This window comes from Vitis vinifera, chromosome 11, assembly GCF_030704535.1.
Source record: "Vitis vinifera cultivar Pinot Noir 40024 chromosome 11, ASM3070453v1".
Lineage (NCBI taxonomy): Eukaryota > Viridiplantae > Streptophyta > Magnoliopsida > Vitales > Vitaceae > Vitis > Vitis vinifera.
In genome coordinates this window covers 488,334-511,084 of record NC_081815.1, presented here as the reverse complement: position 1 = coordinate 511,084, position 22,751 = coordinate 488,334, and the positions used below count along the sequence as shown (strand labels likewise).

The following is a 22,751-nucleotide window of genomic DNA, read 5'->3' as shown; positions in this document are numbered from 1 at the left end:
AACCCTGGCCTGAGCCCACCCTTTATACGGGCCTGACCCAATTTAGTCCATAGAAAAGTTGTATACTAAATAAACACAAGTTCAAAATGTAGCTTCAAACCATTATTTGATGGGCCAGTTAAACACTTAAACCAAGTATTTTTCATTATTTTATCATTATCCTCACATTTAAAATGTAAATGAGAGGTAGCTTCAAACCATTTTCATTAAATAAATTTCATAATTTTTTATTTAACATCTAATGGGAAGATGATGAATATAATTTTATAAATAATAAACAATTTCAATGATATAAAAATTATATTTTTTACTTATTTTGTAAGAATTAATTGGTTAAAAAATAATAAAATAATTCTCATATTTATAAATTTAATCTTTTTTATATTTTTTTTTCATTTTTGTCATATATTTCCTTGATTATTTCAAATATTTACATATATATTTTAAAAGTAATAATTATTTTTACAAAAAAGAATAATTTTATTAAAATAAAATAAAAAATGGGTGAAGGATTAAACTTTCAAAATTAGTTTTCATTAATCCTTTTAACCAAATAAACTATTTTTTTTTTTTTTTTTTTGTCGTTGAAAAATTGGGAAAGAGAGAAAATAATAGGGAAAAAAATAGAAAAAAAAAAAAAGCCCCACCGGCAGGTCACTTCCGCAATTATCGACCGCTACCTTCGCTCTTTCTGGAGCTTTCAGGCTTGTTCTATTCTCCTTTAGCTTTTAGCCAAGTTCTCTTTTTTCCATATCCAAATCTCTTTGAATCCGTACTATCCAACGTAGGCGAGGAGGAAGAGGAGGAGAATGAGCTCTGCGTGTAATTTTGCTAATATCAATCTTCACTCTCCGATCAGATTCTCTCCCAGAAGATGCAGGAGAGCTTTACAAATCCGCGTATGGAGGCGTCGGAGACTGAAATCAATTCCAAGTCTGGTGGTCCGGAGTCAATTAGGGTCGCTTGTTCCGTCAACTTTTGAGAATTTGTTCCACACCTTGGTTTCTCAGTTTCCGTCCGTGAATTCACTGGATTTGGTGGCTCCGGCGCTGGGGTTTGCTTCCGGAGTCGCGCTCTACTTATCGCGGTTCAGGTCGGGGGAGGATTCGGACATTGGAGAGTGGATTTTGTTCACGAGTCCCACGCCGTTCAATCGGTTCGTGCTGCTTCGGTGCCCATCGATATCGTTTGAAGGGAGCGAGTTGTTGGAGGACGTGAATGAGAGGCTGGTGAAGGAGGATAGACACTTTGTGAGATTGAATAGTGGGAGGATTCAAGTGAGGGGTTACGATGGGAGGGATGCTATAGTTGAGGAGAAGCTCGCTTATCAGAGAGAGTGCGTGGGCATGGATGACGGAGGTGTCGTATCTTTGGATTGGCCCGCTAATTTGGATTTGACAGAGGAGCATGGTTTGGATACTACTGTTTTGCTTATTCCCGGAACGGCTGAAGGTAGCATGGATCCGAATGTGCGTTCTTTCGTATGTGAAGCACTTTGGCGTGGCTATTTTCCAGTTGTGATGAATCCTAGGGGTTGTGCTGGTTCACCCCTGACCACAGCTCGGTGAGTAGCTATCCTTTTTATTAGTTCATTCTGTTTTCAGTGACATAGTACTGGACCTTAAAGTGGTGAATTATTCATTCTTTGTAAAGTCAGCATCTTTATAACTGTTTGATTATGGGGATGTTGTTCTTGTTTGGACATATGAAAATTTTCATGCAATGGCTTGCAACTTTTATGTACTCATTCTCCTAGCAGAAGGAAACAATTTTCACACTTAGTTTTCTAGACAAGAAAAATAATCCACTCCAGATTACTTTAGAAATTTTCTTGCAAAACGAGCTGATAGTAGGACATCTTAATTACTTCATTCATGTAGGTTATTTACAGCTGCTGACAGCGATGATATCTGCACAGCTATACAGTTCATCAATAGAGCAAGGCCATGGACTACAATGATGGGTGTTGGCTGGGGATATGGTGCCAACATGTTGACAAAGTACCTGGCAGAGGTTGGAGAGAAAACACCTCTTACTGCTGCCACATGCATAGACAATCCTTTTGACTTAGAGGAGGCCTCAAGGGTGGCCCCTAATCACATTGTTGTTGATCAAAAGCTCACAGGTGGACTGATAGATATTCTCAGATCCAACAAGGTTCATTATTGGTTTAAATTTTTAATGCAATATTTTTTTTTCATGAAAGAAAAATCATAACTCAAAAGAAACATAATTTTTTGCCTGTTATGCTTCAAAATTTGGGAACTGGTTTGCACTATTTATCATCCTCGTTACTGTTATAACCTCTTCTATGATCCTGATAAAATAAAAAAGTCTCTGCTATGACACTATTAAATGTGTCCAGGAACTATTTCAAGGCAGAACAAAAGGTTTTGATGTGGAAAAGGCTCTTTCGGCCAAGACTGTTCGTGATTTTGAAAAAGCAATATCTATGGTATCTTATGGTTTTGATGCTATAGAAGACTTCTATTCAAAATCTAGCACACGAGGTATTGTTGGAAACGTGAAGATTCCTGTTCTCTTTATACAGGTGCATATTCTGTACTTTTAATGTTATCTTACATGTGAATTTTGCCCAAGATTGCCTATGTGTTATGTGTTTTGATCTTCTAATTGTTTCAATGAAACATCCATTAAGAATCTTCATGTTTAAAGTCCATTAAGAATTTGAGATAATTGGAGCTTTCCATAAAATATCTCAAGGAAATATTTTCAATTTCAATAAATAGAGCCTCTGAGGCTATGTGTAAATTAGTTCATGGATGGTTCCACAGATGTCTAAATACCTAAGATGTGTGAAAATTTCTATAAAAATATGCTTGCATGTGTCCCATATGAATTTGCTCATTGAAAAAGCAACCATATAACTGCAGTTGGAGGCTCTAAATTTCCTAATGTCTGAGCAGCCTCTTACAGAAATGGAAATTTGTTCATTGAAAAGGCAACCATATAACTGCAATTGGAGGATTTAATTATCCTAATGTCTTAACAGCCTCTTACAGAAACAGAAAAAAAAATAAAAATCTGTACCAGTCTCACCCATGCTATAATGCTAACTTTGTTCTCTGATTTCATATTTGCTTTGCTTAACATTAGTTAAAACTTTCTGGATGTCTATTAACTGCCAATTCAATGATAGATATATTTTATTTCACAACTCTCCACCCCCAAACAAATCCCTCGCCAAGAGGCAAACACCTTAATTGTTGGCATCTGGCCTTTATGTTCAAAAATCCCAGTTTTTCCTAACCTTTTCCTGTGGGAGTTCTTATTCTGCATTTTATGGATAATATTTTATAAGTTATTCAAAACATGTTAAAAGTTTCCTATCCATTATTTTATGCCAAAAAGAGTCTCTTACTAGTTACAGTTCTGTCAATTTAACAGAATGATGATGGGACAACGCCGCTATTCTCTATTCCACGCAGTTTGATAGCAGAAAATCCATTCACAAGCTTGCTTCTGTGTTCTTGTTCTTCAACTAGTGTCATCTTGAGTGGCAGATCAGCTATATCTTGGTGTCAGAATGTAACCATTGAGGTAATGAAATTTCTTCTTTATCATCGATCATGGTCTCATTGTACAAGCTTTGTCTGCATATTCTGTATTCATATTAGCCAATGGAAGAGGATTGTGGTAATAAAAATTCAGAGTTAGGACCATTTCTGGCTATAAAATTTAATTTGTTTAAACCTGACATCTGTGTTACGTTTAATGAATTTGTAGTTTAGGCTTCCAATTGAAATCAATGAATTTAGAGCCTTTATAAGTGTAGCATACAATATAATGCCTTTAACTTCTTTTAACTGTTTGAATTTCCACTGCTTGCTTTGAATTTCTTGAAAAGTTGCATTTACAAATTGTTTCATTAAACTTCACTGGCAAGCCAGGATTTTGGCAACTCATGATGCATTTCTTGCAAGTAATATTCTGATAAGCTTGCATTTGGTATATGCAGTGGCTCGCGTCAGTGGAGCTAGGACTTCTGAAGGGTCGCCATCCTCTTCTGAAAGATGTAGATGTTACCATCAATCCTTTAAAAGGTTTGGCTCTTGTGGAAGGCAGAGCCACTCCTAAGAGTAGCAGAGTCAATAAGTTTTTCAATCCTGAGAAGTCAAGTGCTTTAAGTGAACATTCTATGGATCCTGTTAGTGAGATGCTTGCAGCTACTAACATCCGCCTTGGGCAAGATTCATGGAGAAATTTGGAAATTGAAGACAAGGAATTGCCACAAGTGCACAACGGTACATTGCAGCAGAGCAGCTCTGTTGATGCAGAATTAATCAAAGAGGATGTAATTAGCTCAGTAGATAACGAAAGAGGGCAAGTTCTACAGACAGCACAAGTGGTTATGAACATGCTTGATACGACTATGCCTGGTACTCTAACAGAAGAACATAAGAAGAAGGTAACACATAAGAATTGCAAGTTCATGTCCTGATGTCACAGCTGTGATTACACTGGTTCTCTAAACCTTTTTAATCATATGATTATTGTGTCCATGTTCAGATTTGAGTGCTGTAAATATCTGAAGAGAGCATAGATATTGTATGGTGCATGAACTCCAGATCTCTATTTTATCTTCTGAGTCATTTGCATATCATGGAAAAAGAAGTTATCAAATTATGCAAGTATAAAAAAACTGCTAGTTAAGGTCATATAAGTTATGCTGTAGATTTTGGCATCATTTCTTCTTGTGCAATATTGCAGTTTTTATTTATGAGCTGCTACTTGTAGCTTAATGTGTATGTGGTAGTGCTCTTGTGGAGAAAGAAGGAATGTTACAGTCGGTGGCTCTGCTCTTTGGTATGAAACAACATTCTGTGGCATGACTTGCTGTTTTAAGCATGAAACTGGGTTAGACAAGGTGTGGAAATAGGAGCTCCATTTTCCTGTTATAAAAGCAACAATGCCAACATAAATATGAGATTATCAAAGTTAACCATCATCAGCATCTTGCATTCTCAACAAATATAATATGGTTCATAATTCTAGATGGATATTCTACTTTTGACTTGGTTCAGGAATTCTTCTATAGCTCAAGCAGGACAAATATAGTTTTTCTTTTTTCCAAGAAATTGCCTTCTTATATTTTTTTGTACAAGATACTTGTGTTGTATCATCATCAGTTTTCTGTGATATGTTTCCTATTTTCTCCTTGGTGGAGTCTGATATGGAGCATGTTTATGGGTTGTTATTTATTGTATAATCGTGGTATTGCTTGCCCTGATTGGAATGTTTTATGGTACTTACCCAGTATTCATATCCAGGTCCTGGCTGCCGTAGGTCAAGGAGAAACAGTTATGCAAGCTTTGCAAGATGCTGTCCCAGAAGATGTTCGTGGAAAGCTTTCTACTGCTGTTTCTGGAATTTTGTCTACTCAAGGCACAAATTTAAACTTTGAGGGTCTTCTGAGGATTGGCCAGATTCCTAATGTATCGTCAGGATTGAAATCAAAGATCCAAGAAGAAATTGGATTAACATCAAGTGGAGAAGGTATGCATAAGGATGCTCATTCTTCTGATCAGAGGAAAGGGGCTGATGATATGGCAGATGGCACTAATAATAATCAATCTGGCAATGAAAAACCTGCTGGCAGACTAGAAACAGAGCTTCAGCCCTCAGAGAAGTTGCAAAAATCTATTGATCTGGGTCAGGCTCAACCAGTTGGTGGTCAAGGCGGTGAAGTCTCTAGCTCAGTCAATAAGAGCACCATTGATGCAGTGAATAATCAGGAAAATAATGAGTTTTCCAAGGAAAAGCCTGCTCAATATTCTGAGAAAAGTGGAAATGGATCAGAAACAGGTGCTAATCCTAATTTTTCTAGTCAGTCTGAAAAGGCAGATGGCACGGAGGAAGCAATTAGTGATCATCAAAAGTTGGATCACGATGGTAGAAATGCTCAGATAGAGATGAAAGAGGAGAATCATTTCCAAAAAAATGAAGGAAAAATCCTGGATTCTTCAACTGATCAAAATAAGATGATTCCTTCCACCAAGATAGATGAGGCAGTTTCACCTCCTGGATCCTCATCTGAGCCACAAGTGATGGAAAAGGAAGTTAGTGATAATCAAAAGAAAGAAGACAAAACCATGCAGCCTATTCTTGATCAAAATAATACCATTATGTCAGATTCTAATTCCCCAACTTTCAGTGTCTCTCAAGCCTTCGATACCTTGACAGGGTTGGATGATTCTACTCAAGTGGCTGTGAACAGTGTTTTTGGTGTAATTGAAGACATGATTACTCAGTTGGAGGAAAAAGGCAATCAAGATGAAGTCATAGATAAGGATGTGGTCAAGGATGAGAAAAGTGGTTCTGAGAGACAGAATAATCAAGTCATTAGCAACCACAAGTTGGAAAAGGAAGAAGACAATAAGAATGGCCTGAACTTTGAGTCTGACATCTTACATGATCCTACTGTACCCAGTTGGCATGAGAATCATACAGATACATTGCTTGATGCAGGACCCAGATGGGTAGAGGAGAAATCCAGTCAGACCCCAATTCCATTCAGAGGGAATGGCACCAGTAGTTCTAGAAATTACACAGATAGCCATGTAGGTAAAAAGGAAGATGGGAAGGACCATTTTGTTGGTGACAAACTTTTGGCTCGAAGTTTAGATAGACATAGTCATGTAAATAATATTCCACTTTACATAACTGCAACTCCATATGGAGATTCTCTTTATAATGAATACTTAAGAAAGTATCTTCTTTCAAAGATACCAAATACCAAATCACTAGATTTAGATACAACTACTGCTCTGTTTCTTGACTATTTTCCAGAAGAAGGTCAATGGAAGCTATTGGAACAGCCAGGAAACACTGGGGATTCCGTTGGTGATGTCAGAACTCTTAAGGGTATTGACAGAATGAGTCAGGCCTATTTATCTTCTAAAAGTAACGCAGGAAAGATTATTGAACCTTCATATGTGATATTAGATACTGAAAAACAACATGAACCAGTTAGAGGGTACAAGACAGTGGACATAAAAAATGAAAAGGCCGCACTTGGCAATGATAGGTCCGAGGAGTTGATATGCTTTGTTAAGAACATTATTGTGGATGCTTTGAAGGTTGAAGTTAGTCGCAGGCTAAGTGCATCATACATGAAGGAGATGGAGTTTGAGCTTGCTAGAGATTTAGAACAAATTGCAAATGCTGTGTCCCTGATTGTTGGACAAGACAAGGAGCATGGTTGGCATGTGGACAGTAATGACTATAGAACCGGCCATACTATAAAAAAGGTTGGTTCTGTTTATGGAGAGTGTATTGTTAGAGCAATCTCATCTGCCATTCAGGATACAAGTCACTTGAGGAGAGTGCTGCCAGTGGGTGTTATTGTAGGATCTAGCTTAGCTGCTTTGAGAAAATTCTTCAATGTAGCTGCAGTGCATGATACTGGCCAAAATGAAGCTGTGACCCTTGATGGACTGGAAATTGTTGAAGAAAAAAGTCATGGTCAAGTCAGTGAAACAGAGAATGATCAGACTCCTTCTGACAAAACTGAAAATTTGAATTTAGAAATAAGCAGAGACGGGAAGAAAGCAAAATTAAGAAATCTAAACGATAGCACTGTCATGGTTGGTGCTGTTACAGCTGCCCTGGGGGCATCTGCTTTACTGGTGAATCAACGGGTAATAATCGATCTTTTTAGAAGCTTTTGCATTATCATTTTAATTGGTTTTTGTAACCTGCCTTTCGGAGTTTTCTTTGCATATGTGTAGCCTCTGTGTGTGTCTCATGCTTCTTGTCATTCATATTTGTAAAGGATCCATACAACAGTAATGAAACTGCTGACAGTTCATCCAAGCCCTTCAAGGAGAAAGGAATTCAACTGAAAGAGCCTAACAAGATTGAAGAGACATTGGAAAAAAACCAGAATAACATAGTCACAAACCTTGCTGAGAAAGCCATGTCAGTTGCTGGTCCAGTGGTACCAACAAAAGGAGATGGTGAAGTTGATCAAGAAAGGTCTGATCATTTGATCCATGTAAAGTCCTATTTATTATGTATTTAATATCTCTGTTTATTGAATTTTTTTGTCATATCTTATGTGAACAGGTTGGTTGCCATGTTAGCAGATTTGGGACAAAAAGGTGGCATGTTGAAGCTGGTTGGTAAAATTGCTTTGCTTTGGGGTGGAATACGTGGTGCAGTGAGTTTAACCCGTAGGCTTATCTCTTTTTTGCGTTTTGCTGACCGCCCCTTGTTCCAGAGGTATTTTAAGTTACTGAATTTCCCTCTGCATCCTTCTCTCTTTGCAGTGAAAGAATATACTGTTACTGTAATAATTGAAATTTAACTAGGCAGGGGTTAAAAATTTTGATTTCCATAAGAAAAAGTTTGTTGAGAAACAAAGTTAAAAGTTAAACCAGTAGAAAGATATATTAGCTGACTTCAGTTAGTTTTGGCACAGAGGTTGGGTATAATTAATATTGAAAAATGGAAATTCCTGAAATCTTTCTTTTGTTTTTGCCATCCTTTAGCCTTAATGTTAATATTTATCAAATGATATAGCTTGCCATTCGCTTTATTGTTGGTTTTGGAGATATATGGTCTAATAGCCAAGAATCTATATTCATGTCATCACATTGGCAACAAAGCCATTGCTTTTGCAAGCTCTTGGCATCGAACCTGAATCTTGGTCCAGCTGCCTGTTTCTGATAATCATCATGTAAGATTGATGGTTATTATTTTATTTCATTTTGGCTGGTGGTATATTTCCCCTGCCTCATTGGCTGATTTATTAGTTTGTCATTGCTAGTGGAATTATAGCCTATTATAATATCTTGTTAGTTGAGGAGTCTGGGAAATATATATTTTTAATGTTACATCTAGATGTAAGAGTGAGTTTTAACAATGCTAACTTACATTTCGAATTTTTGTATATCATATTCATTCTTTTCTTCTTCTTCTTCTTCTTCTTACTTAAAAACGGTTTGGGGCCTATAGTGTTTAACTATGCACAGGCTCTGCCTGTCAATTTTTTTTTGCTGGCCTATGATGCCAGTCTTGATTGTCTACCCTTTTGACAGTAGTGTTGATTCCACATCATACTAGCACTTTTGTTTTGTTTAACAGCACTCACCATAATTCATGTTTCTTTTTCATATATCTACAACAAACATTTCTGAAAACCTTAAGCCAAACACAAATATGGATGTGGCTGATATTATTTATGACCAATGATCAATGGCAGACCCACTTAGGGGCCGGGGGATCTTGACCCCCTTTAAAAACCAGTGACCTCTATCTTTTAAACTATTCCTCCATATATAACAAGAATAAATAAGATGGTTGAAAATTTGACCTTGATCAATTATAGGAAGTTCAATTCTTAGTATTAAGATGCATATTCTGATTCGATTAATGATAATTTATATTATAAAAAAATTCTTAATTTTTAATTATTTAAATATAGATATTAAAATAAAAGCTCTGTTCAAATCTTTTTCTCTTAATAATTTTTAGTTGTTTAAATTCAAATATAAAAATAGAAGTTTCATGTCAATTCATTTATCTCACTTAATAATTTGTATTTGTTAAAACACAAAATCTAAAACAGAAGTCCCATTTAAATTCATCTCTCACTTAAATAAAATTTTCCAAGCCCCTTCATATTTTATATTTTGAGAGAAGAAAAAACATAAGAAGAAAAGAAAAAGGCAATATAATACCATGTTAAATTTTCAAACAAAGAGCTTCATTTGCTTGATTCTTTTACAACTTTATTTGTGTTTATTACCCTTTTCATAAAGTAAAATAACATGGACACAACCATTAACTTCCAAATGAAAAGTCTCACTTGCCTGATTTTCTATGACTTCTCTAGAATTGCTCCAGAAGAGAGATAAGGTTATTTAAGATATAAAGTCTCATAGATCAATGGTATGATGCTTCCTTTCAAGTACATTTCTGGCTCCACCAATGCTTATGATCTGTGAGGGGGGATGCAAAAGGTGGAACTTCTCCAGTTATCCTGTTCTTTATTCTGGAAATTGTGGTGGCAGATTCTATAATTTTTTGGAATCCTTTGGTTATCTTTTTTTTTTTTTGGTCTATTAATGCATTTTTTGTTGAAATTGTGTGCTGTGAATGTTTTACTCATTGGTTATTTCTACAATCATGTTTTCTTCTCTAGGATTCTTGGGTTTGTCTGCATGGTGCTTGTTTTATGGTCACCAGTTGTGGTTCCATTGCTCCCAACACTTGTGCAGAGCTGGACAACAAATAATTCCTCCCGGATTGCTGAGCTTGTTTGCATTGTTGGCCTTTATACTGCTGTTGTGATACTTGTCATGTTATGGGGCAAGAGAATTCGAGGGTATGAAAATCCATTTGAGGAATATGGACTGGATTTGACATCATCACCAGAGGTATGGATTTCAGCAAGTTTGGGGACACAGAAATGAATTATGTGTTCCAACCATGCATAGAGTGTGCTACATAATCTAGATCGGAAATGTTTATGTGAGCTTGTGAGTTTACTATTATACATAAATATTTTCAGTGTCTTTGAGGCTGTGGGTGTATGCCTAAAAACAATGGGTGACAAAAATGCATTTGCATGAGATCCCTTTTGATTAGCCTGGACACACCCATAAACAATGGGGAGAAATGTCCCTACACATCAAAGGGTTTTGGTCATTTCTTTTCTGGATAATTGACAAATACTTTTTCTTTTCTAAATCCGTCATGGCATTATTAATTTTTGGTTTTCCCTAAATACACTTGGCTATAGGTTTTTATCTTAAAACTTGAAGGTGTTTCTGAAATTGATTCAATTCCCTTTCATGTTCTGTTTCTTGGAAAGAATAAGCTAAAGTTGTGTTCCTTGCTTGCAGATCCAAAATTTTCTGAAGGGTTTGATTGGAGGAGTTATGCTTGTTATGTCTATACATTCTGTGAATGCATTACTTGGATTTGTCAGTCTCTCTTGGCCTGCAGCTTTTGACACTAAGACATTGTTCAAAGTGTACGGGCAAATGCTTATGCTTACTGTTCGGGGGATTATAACAGCAGTCAGCGTTTCACTTGTGGAAGAATTGCTTTTCAGGTCGTGGTTGCCTGAAGAAATTGCCGCTGATCTTGGATACAATCGTGGAATCATCATTTCAGGACTTGCATTTTCTTTATGCCAGAGGTATGTTTTCTATTTGCCAATTTGCAGTTACATCTGCCCTTCAGCTATGTGTATCATCCCTTTTCTTTTCTCTTTCTCTTTTCTTTTTCACCTGAGAGAAGAAAAGAGTGGATAAGTGTTTGGGTGGTGAGATGCGGTCACTAACTTCTGCTGTTGACTTTCTAATTTAGCTTCTTTTGTTCATCCTGAAGTCCAAATGTGAGTTTTTTGAGATCAGCCCCCAGTTGCAGAATTTTCTTTTTCTAATAGATGCTTGACCAAAATTGGAACTTAAAAGAAATATTTCCCATTTTACATAAGTGCAGTTTAGTTACACACTTGACCTTGACCATTGGTTAAACTCATCTGGAATTCAAATTAACCAATTAGGTGCAAGGCTTAACAATTCAAACCCTAGTATTAAGCCCTGGAACTTTCCTTGTTTCTCTGTGTAGTTTTATCTTCATCTATCCAGAGATGCTCTCTTTCCCCTTTGTTTGGAGATTAAATCATTTGGTTGTTTACAAACACCTCCATTGACAAGTTTTTGCTGTTTTTCTCTATGTGCCACAGGCAAGATTTACTCATTGCGATTTTTTCTTTTCTTTCTTTCTCCCTTTTTATGATTCTCGTGTTGATTTTGTGAGGGCTATGGTTATCAAAGTGCTTATTACATGCAAGACCATCATAAGCCTCTTTTCAAATGGGTTTCAGGTCTCCACTGTCAATACCCGGGCTATGGCTCTTATCTTTGGTTCTGGCAGGGGCTCGGCAAAGAAGTCAAGGTAGCCTCTCCCTTCCTATTGGGCTGCGTGCAGGGATAATGGCTTCAACTTTCATCTTACAAATTGGTGGTTTCATAAAATACCAACCCAATTTTCCTCTTTGGGTAACTGGGACTCACCCACTTCAACCATTTAGCGGAGTTGTTGGTCTTGCCTTCTCAATGATATTGGCGATAGTTCTCTATCCAAGACGGCCTCTACATAAGAAGAAAACAAAGACCCTTCAGGAATAAATTGAGAATACACAATTTCATGATCAAAAGCAGATACTGAAGAATAGCATATTGCTTGGTGATGCCTTTGTTGTTGGTGTGTCAGATTGGTATGGCTTGGAAGTCCATGTCAGCCTTCAGCTAATGTGCTTACTAAATTTATCCTCTGTGAGAGGAAAAATGAGTCTTGGATGGAGGGAAGGCAAAGGGAAAGAAGAAATAAGGAAATTGGAAGTTCAAAGAGCTGCTCCTGCTGTTGTTTCTTATGCTACACCAAGGCATCTGTTTAGTGTACAGTTGGTATATCCCAAGCATCAGATACAAAGCAATTTTTTGTAAGTAGAAAGCAACACGAGTATAAACTGTGTTTATCAGAGGGTTCATTTTTCATACTTGCATCAAAGTGTACAGACAGATTCACTTTTTTTCCCATCTGTTCTTCACACTACAAATGTGTAGAATACATCATAGCTATAGTGATAGCTGTATATGTAGAATACGTGTCAATGTTTCCTTATGAGCCATGAACTAGGGGAAAACCAATGGACTCTAACCACTCACTGGCTCCATGTAGAAAAACTTCAGCTGTAAACTGCTTGGCTATGTCTTCACTGCAGTTCTTTCTGTAGCCACCCCATGTGACTCTGTGCCTTGTGTCTGATCCTGGTCCAAAGTTCAGGTATTCAATGTACTCCACAGTGTCTAAAGTGCTATACTTATTCCATTTGTACCAACCCTGTGGGTTTATCAGATCTCCTAAGTAGCTCTTCATGACCATAGTCCTTGAGTAGTTCCTCCATGGGCGACCCAGGAAAGTCAAAAAGTTTCGTCTCTCAGCCAAAGGGAATTCTGGTGCAGCTACTATGGTGCAGTTTTGTAATGAGATGCCAGTGTTCTGATTTGGGTCTCCTCTCCCTTGAGCAGTGATCATGTTCTTTTGTCCGGGGCTTGGTTTGCGAACGAGTATAAGACAGTTTTGGAAGACTGCTGCTGCATTTCCAAAGATGAAATCTATTGTGCCTTGGATTGTGCATTCACGATAGAATTGGCGGAGAGAATGAGCGTAGAGGGTGTCCTGATACGAGCTGAAGTTGCAGCGGTAGAAAGCAGAATTGGAGGTCACTCTTACTGCAACTGCCTGGTGCTTCTCGGGGCCTGCCGTGTTGATGATGGTTAGGTCCCTTGCTAAGAACTTGTCTCCAACCACAGCTACAAAAATCAAGGTAAGAGTCATTGACTTTTCAGAAGATACCAGAAATAAAAAATTATATGTTTCAAGAAATCTTTCAGGAAAGCTCAGGCAAATGAATCTGAAGAACAAAAGCCTATATGCAGAAAGTAACCATACTTAAGGTGGCTGAAGTGAAGGTGGAAAACCCATCAACAAAGCTTTTAGACCCTGTGATCACTGTTGAATTCATCCCTTCTCCTACCAACATGATATTGACCTTTTCCCTTGGAATCTCCACATTTTCCTTGTATACTCCTGCCTTTATTTTAATCACAAATCGATTACTGCTCTTGTTAGGCGCCGTACTGATTGCTTCCCCAATGGTGCTAAAATGTCCACTGCCATCACTTGCAACAACGATGTCTGGCCTTATTTTAGGCACCATTTCAATCAGTTTCCGATCAATGGCTGTCATCCATGCTGGGAATTCGTCCCTTGGCATTGTGGTATTCATGATCTTTCTGTCCCTAAGGGCTATGGTTTCCATGTACTTGATAATGGCCAAGCAGTTGCTGATCATACCAGAAATAGGAGTTAAGACGGATTGGAGATGTCCCTTGAGACCCTTCTGGCTTTCAGAATCGGCTTCTTCCAGGTCAGTGAATCCATCGATGCATGTGTTCTCATTTGTCATGGCTGCACTGAGAAGGGTCTTAAGGTTCGTGTATAACCGATGAGGATCCCCTATAGATGGCGGGAAAGCATGCAGGTCGTCAATGGCCTGTCCAAGTTCATAGAGGGTTTGGTCTGTCATTTCCATGCAATCATTCAGAGCATTCTTCTCTTGAGAATTCAAGTCTTGGTAGGTGAAAAGGGCTTTAATATCGGACCCAGAATCCATCACGGAGCTCACCGTTGCATTGACTGCAATCTCAAGAATATGGTGGAGGGTGGTGGTGTTCTTGGAAGTAGCAGGAGCAGAAGAGAGAGTGGTGAAGCAGAGAGAAGGGTAGAGAGTGTTGGTGCAGGCGTTCTTGATGAGTGGATGAAGAGGTTGAGGTTGAGTTGAAGAACGGACCAGTTCTTGGTCTCCTTCCTCGTTGAGAAATGAAGCAAAGAGAATTAGTGTTGGGAGTGTGAGAAAGACCCCAAGTACAATGGTCATAAGTCGGGTCCTTGTGAGATCCTTGGGGGGTTCATGGAATTTCTTGATTACGGTGGTGGACTCCATGAATTCTTTTGATTGAATAAAGGCACAGGGAAAAACAAGAAAAGAGAGGACTTCTTCTGACTGAATGAAGGCACGGAGAAAAACAAGAAAAGAGAGAATAAGAGAAGTCTTCAGATGAAGGCACTTTGAGAGGAAGATGGGATGTGGCCGTGCCTGAATGAATGGGGTACTGGACCTTTATACTTGCAACTGGTTGCTTCCTTCTCTGATCTGACTCTTCATCCTTTTTTCATTGCTTTCTCGGAAACAAAACTAAAAACATGTTTGCCAGTGATTTTAAAAGGGATTAAAAACGTTTCCTAATTCTTAGAAACAATTTTTTTTTTTAACATAACTTACTATTTTTTGTTGTGTGATATATATTATTTAAAATGTTATCTAAAAATTGGGTTCTGGTAGCTTATTTTTTTTGTTAAATGATACACTTGAATTTCACATTGAATTTCATTCCTACATAGTGCTTAATAAGTGGTTTTTTTGAAAATTATTGTTTTTTGTTTTATAATACATCACCTAAAACATTATCAAAACATTTTTTTGAAAAAAAAATAATATATTTAAACATTAATGGTTTGTTTGAAAATTACTTTTTATAACATTTTTTTATTCTTCAAAATAAAAAAATGAGAAAATATATTTGACAATAAAAAAAAATTATTTTTTATTTTATATTTTTAAAGTAAAAAATGTTTTTAAAAAACATATCTTAGTTATTTTTATTTATTTTTTAAGGATTGTTTTAAAAAATATTTATACGTAGAATACACATATTTCAGGGTACTAAATCGTTTTTTGTATTATAAAATATAAAATTTCATATAACAATTTTTTAAAATTATTTTTAAAAATAATTACCAAACATGATATAAGTAATTGTCATTTTTAATTAGAATTACTCCCAACTAAAAACCTTTTGAGTTTTGCAACAATGTACCTACCGAAACAGAGCCTTGGCACGCCGCACGCTTAGGTTGCCCTTTTTTGGTATCTTGCTTTGCTTATTAAAATAATGACTTTGTTTTAAGTTTCGGTTCAAATTAGGCCTTTTGGGTATTAAGAATATAGGTCTTGAATGAATCTCTTTTGCAACAATTGTTCAAAACAATCCTTTTTGTCCATGTGACTATGTTTTGCTTTTTGTTTTTTCTTCTTTAAATTAGTTTCAAACCTCATTCAACGATTATAGCTATGGTACAAAAATCATATTGTGAAACTGTGGTTTTAAATTAATCTTAAAAAAGTAATTACACGACCAAAAATGGATTGTTTTGAACTATTTTTCCAAAAAAAAAAAAAAAAGAAGGTAAAACTTATTTTCTTGGGCTGAGAGGTCAATTTTCATTATTTTGTTTTCTCCATTCTGTTTTTCAGTTTGTCACCCATTAGCCCAACTGAATAGTAATGAACGGTTGAAAATTTTATTTGGTTCTTACTGACCCCATTCCTGAAACAGTCTAGTCTAGTTCTGCTGCTCAGAGTTTCCCATATAGTGTCCAAGGAACTGAAAAAGGGTCTACTTGGAGGGTCCTTTAGTACCTCACCATATGAAGGCATCTCCATTGGCTTCAAGAAAAGGTTGTCGTGGCATTAAAGATTGAAGACACCCAATAAGGTAATGCTCTCTTGAAGCAACTGGAGTAGGGGAAAGATTGGAATTTGATTCTTAACCAATATGACAGATAACAGAGCCAAATCTTGGCAAGCAGTGTTACCCAATAAAGGTGTAACAGATTTTAATTGAAATCCAGGAGCCTTAACATCCCATGTTCAAACATTACAGATAACAAAAAGCAAAAATTGAAATGCCTTCTTTTCGGCCAAGCCTCAAACAATGACAGTTATTCCACACAGCTCAGAAAACCTGCAGCTTGCTTCTAGCCAATGCCTCTGCCTTTTAGCTACTCTTCCACAGCCAGAGGAACTGATTGAGCCTGGAAATACAACAGAGCAAACCATCAGCTAGAGAAAAACTTTGAGGGAATTGCATCCCACAGGGATAGTGGTGAAGGGCTTACCAGCTTGCGGTACTTGAGGGCATAAAACATTTCAAGGTAGCGGCGGGTCTCACGGCGGTCAAGGTTGGAGACATACTTCCAGAACCCATAAACCCCAGCCAGGGTCAACAGTCTCTCAGAGTAAATTTTCCATGTATACCTTTGGATTGTGAAGCAAAGAAACAGAAACAGGACAGCTTAGTGAAGAAACAGAAACAGGACAGTTGCAAAGGAATGCCTGTAGAAAAGAAAGGTTTTTCACTTACTTCTCTTCAATACGCTTCAGGCCTGCCTTGGAGATCTTTTCCCAGTGAGTTGGGTCTGCCTTGCATTTCTCAAAGAAGTTGGCAAGGAGCTCAGCTGCCTTGTCTCCATGGTAGGGATCAATGTGGAAGCCTGACTTTCCATGCACAATGATCTCGGCTGGGCCACCATTGCAGGTTGCAAATGTTGGCAATCCACAGGTCATGGCCTCGACAACAGTCAATCCGAAAGCCTCGTAGAAGGCAGGCTGCACAAATACGCCCTTGGTGTCAGCAATGTAGCGGTAGAGTTCACCGTTCCTGACACGGTCCATCTGGGAGGAAATCCATCTGAACTGGCCATTCAGTTTGTAGGTTTCTATGAGCTCATGCATCTTCTTCATCTCTGACTGCTCTTCCAAATCCTTGGACTCCTTCCTTCGGTCTCCACCCACCACAACAAGGTTAACCAATTCCCTGAGCCGGGTATTCTTACCATACCACTCAACAAGTCCCGTCAAGTTCTTCACGCGGTCCAACCTCGCCATTGAGAATATGATTGGCTTGTTACGGTCTTTTAGTACACATCTGTTTGACACAATTGGATGGTTAAAAATCAAGTCCAGTGGAGGATGGGGAAAGTGAACTGGTGGAGAAAGAGAGAAGAACTCACAAGTGTTCTTTATTCTCAACGGGGCTGAAAAGAAGCTCTTCAATTTCTGGATGGAGGGCCTTCAGCCTCATTTTCTCTTCAGTGTAGGAGAAGTAGATGGTCATATCTGCTCCTGGTGAAACAATGTTGAATTTGGGGTCAAAAACATCGATACCATGGACTACTCTGTACAGCCCAGGCATGGTGAATCCAGTATGACTCTCGTATTGCCCAACAGTGTCCTTGCTGGAAACATGGAAGGGAAGAACAAGTTAGGGTAGGGAAGATCATTGGACAAGAAAACTATTTTTTTGAGGTGCCAAGCATACCTTCCAGCAATCTCTTGGAAGGTACTGGTGATGATAAAATCGGTATGGTTCATGGCAATAAGATCAGCTGTAAACTGGCATGAGAAGTGGTACTTGTCCTCTAGTTTCTTCCAATAGATGTCTGATTCTGGATATTTGGTTTTCTCCAGGGCATGAGCTATGGTGCACTGTAAAAGATACCAAAGCCGGGAGAAAGGGTGAGCTACTGAGAGTGGACAAAGGAGATACCCTGTACAGAAGAAACCAAAAGAGATAAAAACTGTAAACTTCAGTACAAACCTGTGTAACCCCTAGCTTATGAGCCAGCAAAGAGGCAACAATGTTTCCATCACTGTAATTGCCAATGATAAAATCTGGCTTGGTCTGTAGCTCTGTAGCAAGCTCTTTTGCAACATCCTACCAACACAAAAATATTTATAATCTCAGATAGTGAGCCAAGAGGATGATGCAAGATGGGAAAATCCATCATCGATTGAAAATATAGAAACATAGATCTGTGTTTCACCTCAGTGTAAGTTTCCAGGTATGGCCACACTTCAAATCTGGAGATCCATTTGCGGACAATTCCCTTCTCAGTTCTAAAGGGAACTCGAAGGATGATTGAATGCTCTGTTCCATAAACTTTCTCGATACGCTGGTTGCAAGTTGTCCCTACCGCATCAGGGAGAAGTCTAGTTACCTGGGTGTCACAGAAAGATAAAAAGTATCGATTAGAGAATCAGAACAACATCAAACAGAAGAAGGATCAAGCAATTATAATCTTTTGCTAACTTACAATGATGATCTTGGGAGTGATATCAAGTCCTTGCTGCTTGATACGGAGAAGCATCTCAGTCTCCATGGCACGAACTTGATCCAGAATATAAACAACCTGGAAGATAAAATCAAGCAGTCCCTAAGAATTAACCTTTGTAAGGTAGGAAGAAAAAGGAGAGTATGGTTGGTTCCGAATTATCACACCTGGCCACCAGTGTCAGGGTAGCCCAGAACATTGTCCTGAGCAAAGTAGCCATGGGGGGAGAGAATAACAACATTAAAAACCATGGGGATTCTCCCAAGAAATTGCTCAAGAGTGCAGGGGTCAGGAGCCTCAAGAAGGTCCAAAAGTAGATGAATCATCTCCAGCACACGCTCAGCAGTATCACCCCACCCTCTTTCCAGGCCAATCTCTTGGAACTTGTGCTCAAACTCAGGGTATGGAGTCTCTGGAGCCTGTGAAGACAGATACTCCTCTGCCTTCCTTAGAACAAATTGGAGGGTATCCAGATTCTGAATTCTGTCATTCAGCATCATTGTCTGCAAAAGAATACGAGACAACCAAGAACCATTAGGTATCAATTTGTTAACATAAGGGGTAAGTGTAAATGTGAAAAATGGACTACAGAAAGGGGTTTACCTTCCCCTTGTATTGGTGAGTTCGGAGGAAATCAAGCAGGGGCTGCATGCTGTCTTTGTCATGGAACATTTTCGCAGAGAGGTGTCTGTTGAGGAACTCGACACCATTTCCAATGGACTTGGAAAGAGTTGGGCGAGGGACGGAAGCAGTGAATGGTTCAAAGTCCAACTCAAGAACGAAGTTGCCATTGCAGCTGCATTAGAGGGGGAAAAATGGTGAAAATGAAAAGGAAAAATGAAGTAAAACACAGAGCAACTCCAAACTCCTGGTTACCTCCCATCCACAAGTTCTTCCTTGAAATGCAAATACTCAGGCACAAGCAACTCCTCAACAACAAGCGCACTCACATTCACGCGAATATACTCCCAAACACCAGGCCTTGGACGAACAGCAAACGCAATCCATGGAGGCAGAACTATGGCTTCCTAAATTACAGAGTTGGCCAAAAGAATGAGAAGAATTCAACAACATATGATTCAATCAGCACCAGAGAAAGGGGGAAATTTTCTTTTTAGTGTCATAAACCTACCTGTATGGACTTCAGGATATCTCCAAATGGCCCATCACTTAGTTTTTTTCTGTTTACTTCGGGTAAGGCCTCAAACTCAGCTAGAAGCTGATGGGGCTGCAGAATTCCTTTTCCATGGCCTTCAATCCTACAACGCCGAAGTAAATTTACAGTAAGTCATCATCTCATAACTTCAATCTATTATCTTTAAAATGATCGAGTATGTAAACAAAATAATGGAATAACAGCTATGTTGCTAGTTCTCCTGCAAATTGAATGAAAAATGGCTCTGCAATATAATTAGCTACATGACTGCATCCTACTTAAGCCATGGATCTACTCAACCATTCTCATACCTTGACAGGAAGGACAGGATTTCATTGCGATGGGCAGTTAGAGTTTCATCCACGCGTGCCCTGAGGCTGTGAACCCCGGTCAGAACACCGTCGGCCATGTCTCCTCTCTGGGTTCTTACCTAATTTCAGACAACCTTCAACGTAAGAGAAACAACTGTAACTAACAGATCAAAATCATCCAAAGCTTCTTATTGAGAAGAAAGTCAAGACCAACCAGCATTCCACCATCTAGAAAGGTTTAAATTTCAAAATTGGACACCTCACACTTATCAATAATAATATAAAATCTAGTATGTTGTTGAACTAAAATCAACTCTAATAAATAATGCAAAGACTATTAAGCTATCATAAGATCTAATTCTGTTTGACAACGGAAACCTACAGCTACCAAACCCAAAACTGGGAGATGAAAAAATTTAGAGCAATATCACCTGAAACACTGAAAACAAACATAAAAGGGAAGAAGAAGAAGAAGAAGGAGAAGAAGAAGAGGAGGAGGAGGAGGAAGAGAAGAAGAAGAGAAGATCAGACTGAGATCTTCAGAAAACAGAGAGGGGGAGGAGTACCTAGAGAAGAGGTGAGTTGATCACAATCAACTAGAGAATGAAAAATGAAAGGAGATAGAGGAATGGAAGAAACGTGGGAAATTTATAGAAAGACCAGAATGGTGGATGTAAGCAACACAGGGTTGGTGGGAGAAATCAAGTTGAAAATATGTTCCCCTTATCCTCGCACAAAATAAAGGATCAAAGCTTATGGGAGGTGATTTTTCTAATTACAGACAAAATCCCCTGCACCAAAATAACATGCCAAGACAGAAGTAAATAAAATAAAAAATACTTTTCCATAAAAGAAAATTCTAGGCTAACCCATGCATGGACAGGCCGTAGCCCTTAAGAAACCCCATACATAGCCGTAAAACCCAAGAAAGGTAGAGCCGTTTGGAAGGAGAAAAATGGAAAGATGAAAGCTTAGGCGGTGGGTGGAGATTTGGAAAATTTAGCAGGTACAGGCAAAGGTGGGCCTTCTCCTTTGCTGGTGGGCATTATAACAAGCAAGACTTTTTAGGTACTGTCTTTCACGGGATCACATTCAACGGCTGAGCGCATTGGACAAAAACGCATTTGTATTACAGAAATGCTATGCAGAAAAGTAACAGAAACAACACATACCTTTGAAAGGCAAAGCTAGAAAAATGAAATGGGGTGCGGTGGGAGGGGAGAACCAAGAAGAAGAAGAAGAAGAAGAATGCCGAGCAAGGGAGAGAAATCAAAATGAAAGAAGGAACGAACGAAGAGATCAAATGGAGAAGCAAACGCAAATGGGGTGGTGGTAAAAGAAAGCCTTGGATACCCTTATATACCAGTAGAAAGCCTTCACAATCCTCATTAGTCGTCCTTTGATTTGAGAATGGGGCCTCTGTTTCCGCGAAAATGTCATAATGGCTCACACATCCGCATCTTCCCATGGTTTCACTGTACCTTTCACAAAACCGCTTTTCACCATCACCGCTTTCTCTATACCCAACCCCCATTATAATTTTATTCATCTTTTCTCCTCCTGTATCCACCGTCTCCTCTTCCTTTTTCTTCCAAAATTCCTTTTTGTTCCAAAATTCCTTTTTCTTGTAATGACCATTTGTTTTTTCAATTACTATTTGATGGGTTTACTCCTCTGAAACCATTGTCGCCCTGGTTTTTTTCTACGGCTCCCATTGTCTTTGACGCATCTTTCTATTGCGTGGAAAGGTGATGGGTTTTCGCGCCCTTAGTCCTTGAACCCCTCGTACGGTTATAGCCACCCCACGTGTGCCTCCTCCACCCGATTCCCAAATACATTTTCTGATAAAATCTTAATATACCTAATAAAAATCGGGAGAATTATCTTTTAGGGTTAGACGGCCAAATTAACAAAAGATCCATATAAGGACATGAAATAGTAATTGACAAATATACCATTTAAGAACACATATAAAATATTTTATAAAATTAAGTTAAATAATTTTTTTTTAATATTTTTTTTTTCAAAAATACTAAATTAAATAAAAGTAGTTTTCAAAAATATTAAATTAAATTAAAGTATTTAAAAAAATATTAAATTAAATATTTTTTTAAAATATTAAATTAAATAAATTTATTTTTAAAAAATATTAAATTAAATAAATTTATTTTTAAAAAATATTAAATTAAATAAAATATTTTTTTAATATATTAAATTAAATAAAAGTATTTTTCAAAAATATTAATTTTTTTTCTCAAAATCAACAAAGAGCATTTTTGGAAATACTGAAGGATGATATCCTTCAACTCAATTTTCATATTTTTATTGGGTCTTGAGTTCAATTTGAAAAGTTACATGGACCTTTTATTAATTTGGGGCTCATTTGCCCAAAACATAATTCTCCCGTAAAAATGTTAGTGCAGCATATCGAATTTTTGTATTTTGATCTTCATATACGACAACAAATGTACGAGACCCCCCCCCCCCCCCCCAAAAAAATAAAAGCAGCTAGTGATGCGAGGCAATGTCTGTGGACCCATGTGGGGGTCGGTGGGATTGAAGCGTAATCTTCGGAATTAAACAGTCTTATCCACTCAATTTAAAGCTTTTCAATCACACTACAACATTTGTATAGATTATTGGAAGCAGAGAGAAAAAGTTAGTTGGAAAAATGAAAGGGAAGTGAAATAAGGGCTGTGGAACTGTGAAACTAGAACCCCATGAGC

General features: G+C 37.9%; 3 protein-coding genes across 6 annotated transcripts; 1 reads left to right on the top strand and 2 right to left on the bottom strand.

The window, feature by feature from the left end:
• Positions 1–640: 640 nt before the first annotated feature.
• Positions 641–14,901, top strand: LOC100249222 (uncharacterized). 2 transcript variants are annotated; one of them, XR_009466887.1, is made up of 12 exons: positions 641–1,564; positions 1,881–2,157; positions 2,366–2,551; positions 3,409–3,561; positions 3,980–4,429; positions 5,292–7,661; positions 7,796–7,998; positions 8,089–8,244; positions 10,169–10,403; positions 10,872–11,170; positions 11,864–13,369; positions 13,437–13,666. XR_009466887.1 is itself a non-coding variant. In XM_010657783.3 (11 exons), the coding sequence occupies exons 1-11, from the start codon at positions 810–812 to the stop codon at positions 12,165–12,167; spliced, it is 5,388 nt and encodes a 1,795-aa protein (XP_010656085.1). In that variant the 5' UTR covers positions 641–809; the 3' UTR covers positions 12,168–14,901. The 2 variants fall into 2 exon arrangements, 1 of the variants encoding a protein (XP_010656085.1); XM_010657783.3 differs by having other exon boundaries at positions 11,864–14,901.
• Positions 12,501–14,548, bottom strand: LOC109123360 (pectinesterase-like). The gene is made up of 2 exons (XM_019222897.2): positions 13,495–14,548; positions 12,501–13,355 (listed from the first exon to the last, which is right to left on the bottom strand). Exons 1-2 carry the CDS (start codon positions 14,546–14,548, stop codon positions 12,661–12,663), a joined length of 1,749 nt encoding a protein of 582 aa, XP_019078442.2. The 3' UTR covers positions 12,501–12,660.
• A 1,285-nt stretch (positions 14,902–16,186) lies between the features above and the next one.
• LOC100249279 (sucrose synthase) lies at positions 16,187–21,203 on the bottom strand. 3 transcript variants are annotated; one of them, XM_059740684.1, is made up of 14 exons: positions 21,198–21,203; positions 20,026–20,144; positions 19,691–19,817; positions 19,435–19,586; positions 19,162–19,354; positions 18,726–19,061; positions 18,541–18,636; positions 18,271–18,444; positions 18,045–18,161; positions 17,766–17,932; positions 17,458–17,682; positions 16,809–17,372; positions 16,564–16,702; positions 16,187–16,479 (listed from the first exon to the last, which is right to left on the bottom strand). In XM_059740684.1, exons 2-14 carry the CDS (start codon positions 20,121–20,123, stop codon positions 16,447–16,449), a joined length of 2,421 nt encoding a protein of 806 aa, XP_059596667.1. In that variant the 5' UTR covers positions 20,124–20,144; positions 21,198–21,203; the 3' UTR covers positions 16,187–16,446. The 3 variants fall into 3 exon arrangements, with proteins under 3 accessions (XP_059596667.1, XP_002275155.1, XP_059596666.1); XM_002275119.4 differs by lacking the exon at positions 21,198–21,203 and adding an exon at positions 20,592–20,768 and having other exon boundaries at positions 20,026–20,159; XM_059740683.1 differs by lacking the exon at positions 21,198–21,203 and adding an exon at positions 20,592–20,768 and having other exon boundaries at positions 16,187–16,702; positions 20,026–20,159.
• Between the last annotated feature and the right edge of the window lie 1,548 nt (positions 21,204–22,751).

What these genes read in the sequence shown, in the direction of transcription:
- LOC100249222 (XM_010657783.3), top strand. Translation starts at nt 810, where the DNA reads ATGAGCTCTGCGTGTAATTTTGCTAATATCAATCTTCACTCTCCGATC. An exon ending in ATATTCTCAGATCCAACAAG is followed by an intron (nt 2,158 to 2,365) that starts GTTCATTATTGG and finishes AAATGTGTCCAG; the next exon opens with GAACTATTTCAAGGCAGAAC. An exon ending in TTCCTGTTCTCTTTATACAG is followed by an intron (nt 2,552 to 3,408) that starts GTGCATATTCTG and finishes TCAATTTAACAG; the next exon opens with AATGATGATGGGACAACGCC.
- LOC109123360 (XM_019222897.2), bottom strand. Translation starts at nt 14,548, where the DNA reads ATGGAGTCCACCACCGTAATCAAGAAATTCCATGAACCCCCCAAGGAT. An exon ending in CTTCACTTCAGCCACCTTAA is followed by an intron (nt 13,356 to 13,494) that starts GTATGGTTACTT and finishes TGATTTTTGTAG; the next exon opens with CTGTGGTTGGAGACAAGTTC.
- LOC100249279 (XM_059740683.1), bottom strand. Translation starts at nt 20,123, where the DNA reads ATGGCCGACGGTGTTCTGACCGGGGTTCACAGCCTCAGGGCACGCGTG. An exon ending in GAAGAACTTGTGGATGGGAG is followed by an intron (nt 19,355 to 19,434) that starts GTAACCAGGAGT and finishes CCTCTAATGCAG; the next exon opens with CTGCAATGGCAACTTCGTTC. An exon ending in TCACTCCCAAGATCATCATT is followed by an intron (nt 18,445 to 18,540) that starts GTAAGTTAGCAA and finishes TGTGACACCCAG; the next exon opens with GTAACTAGACTTCTCCCTGA.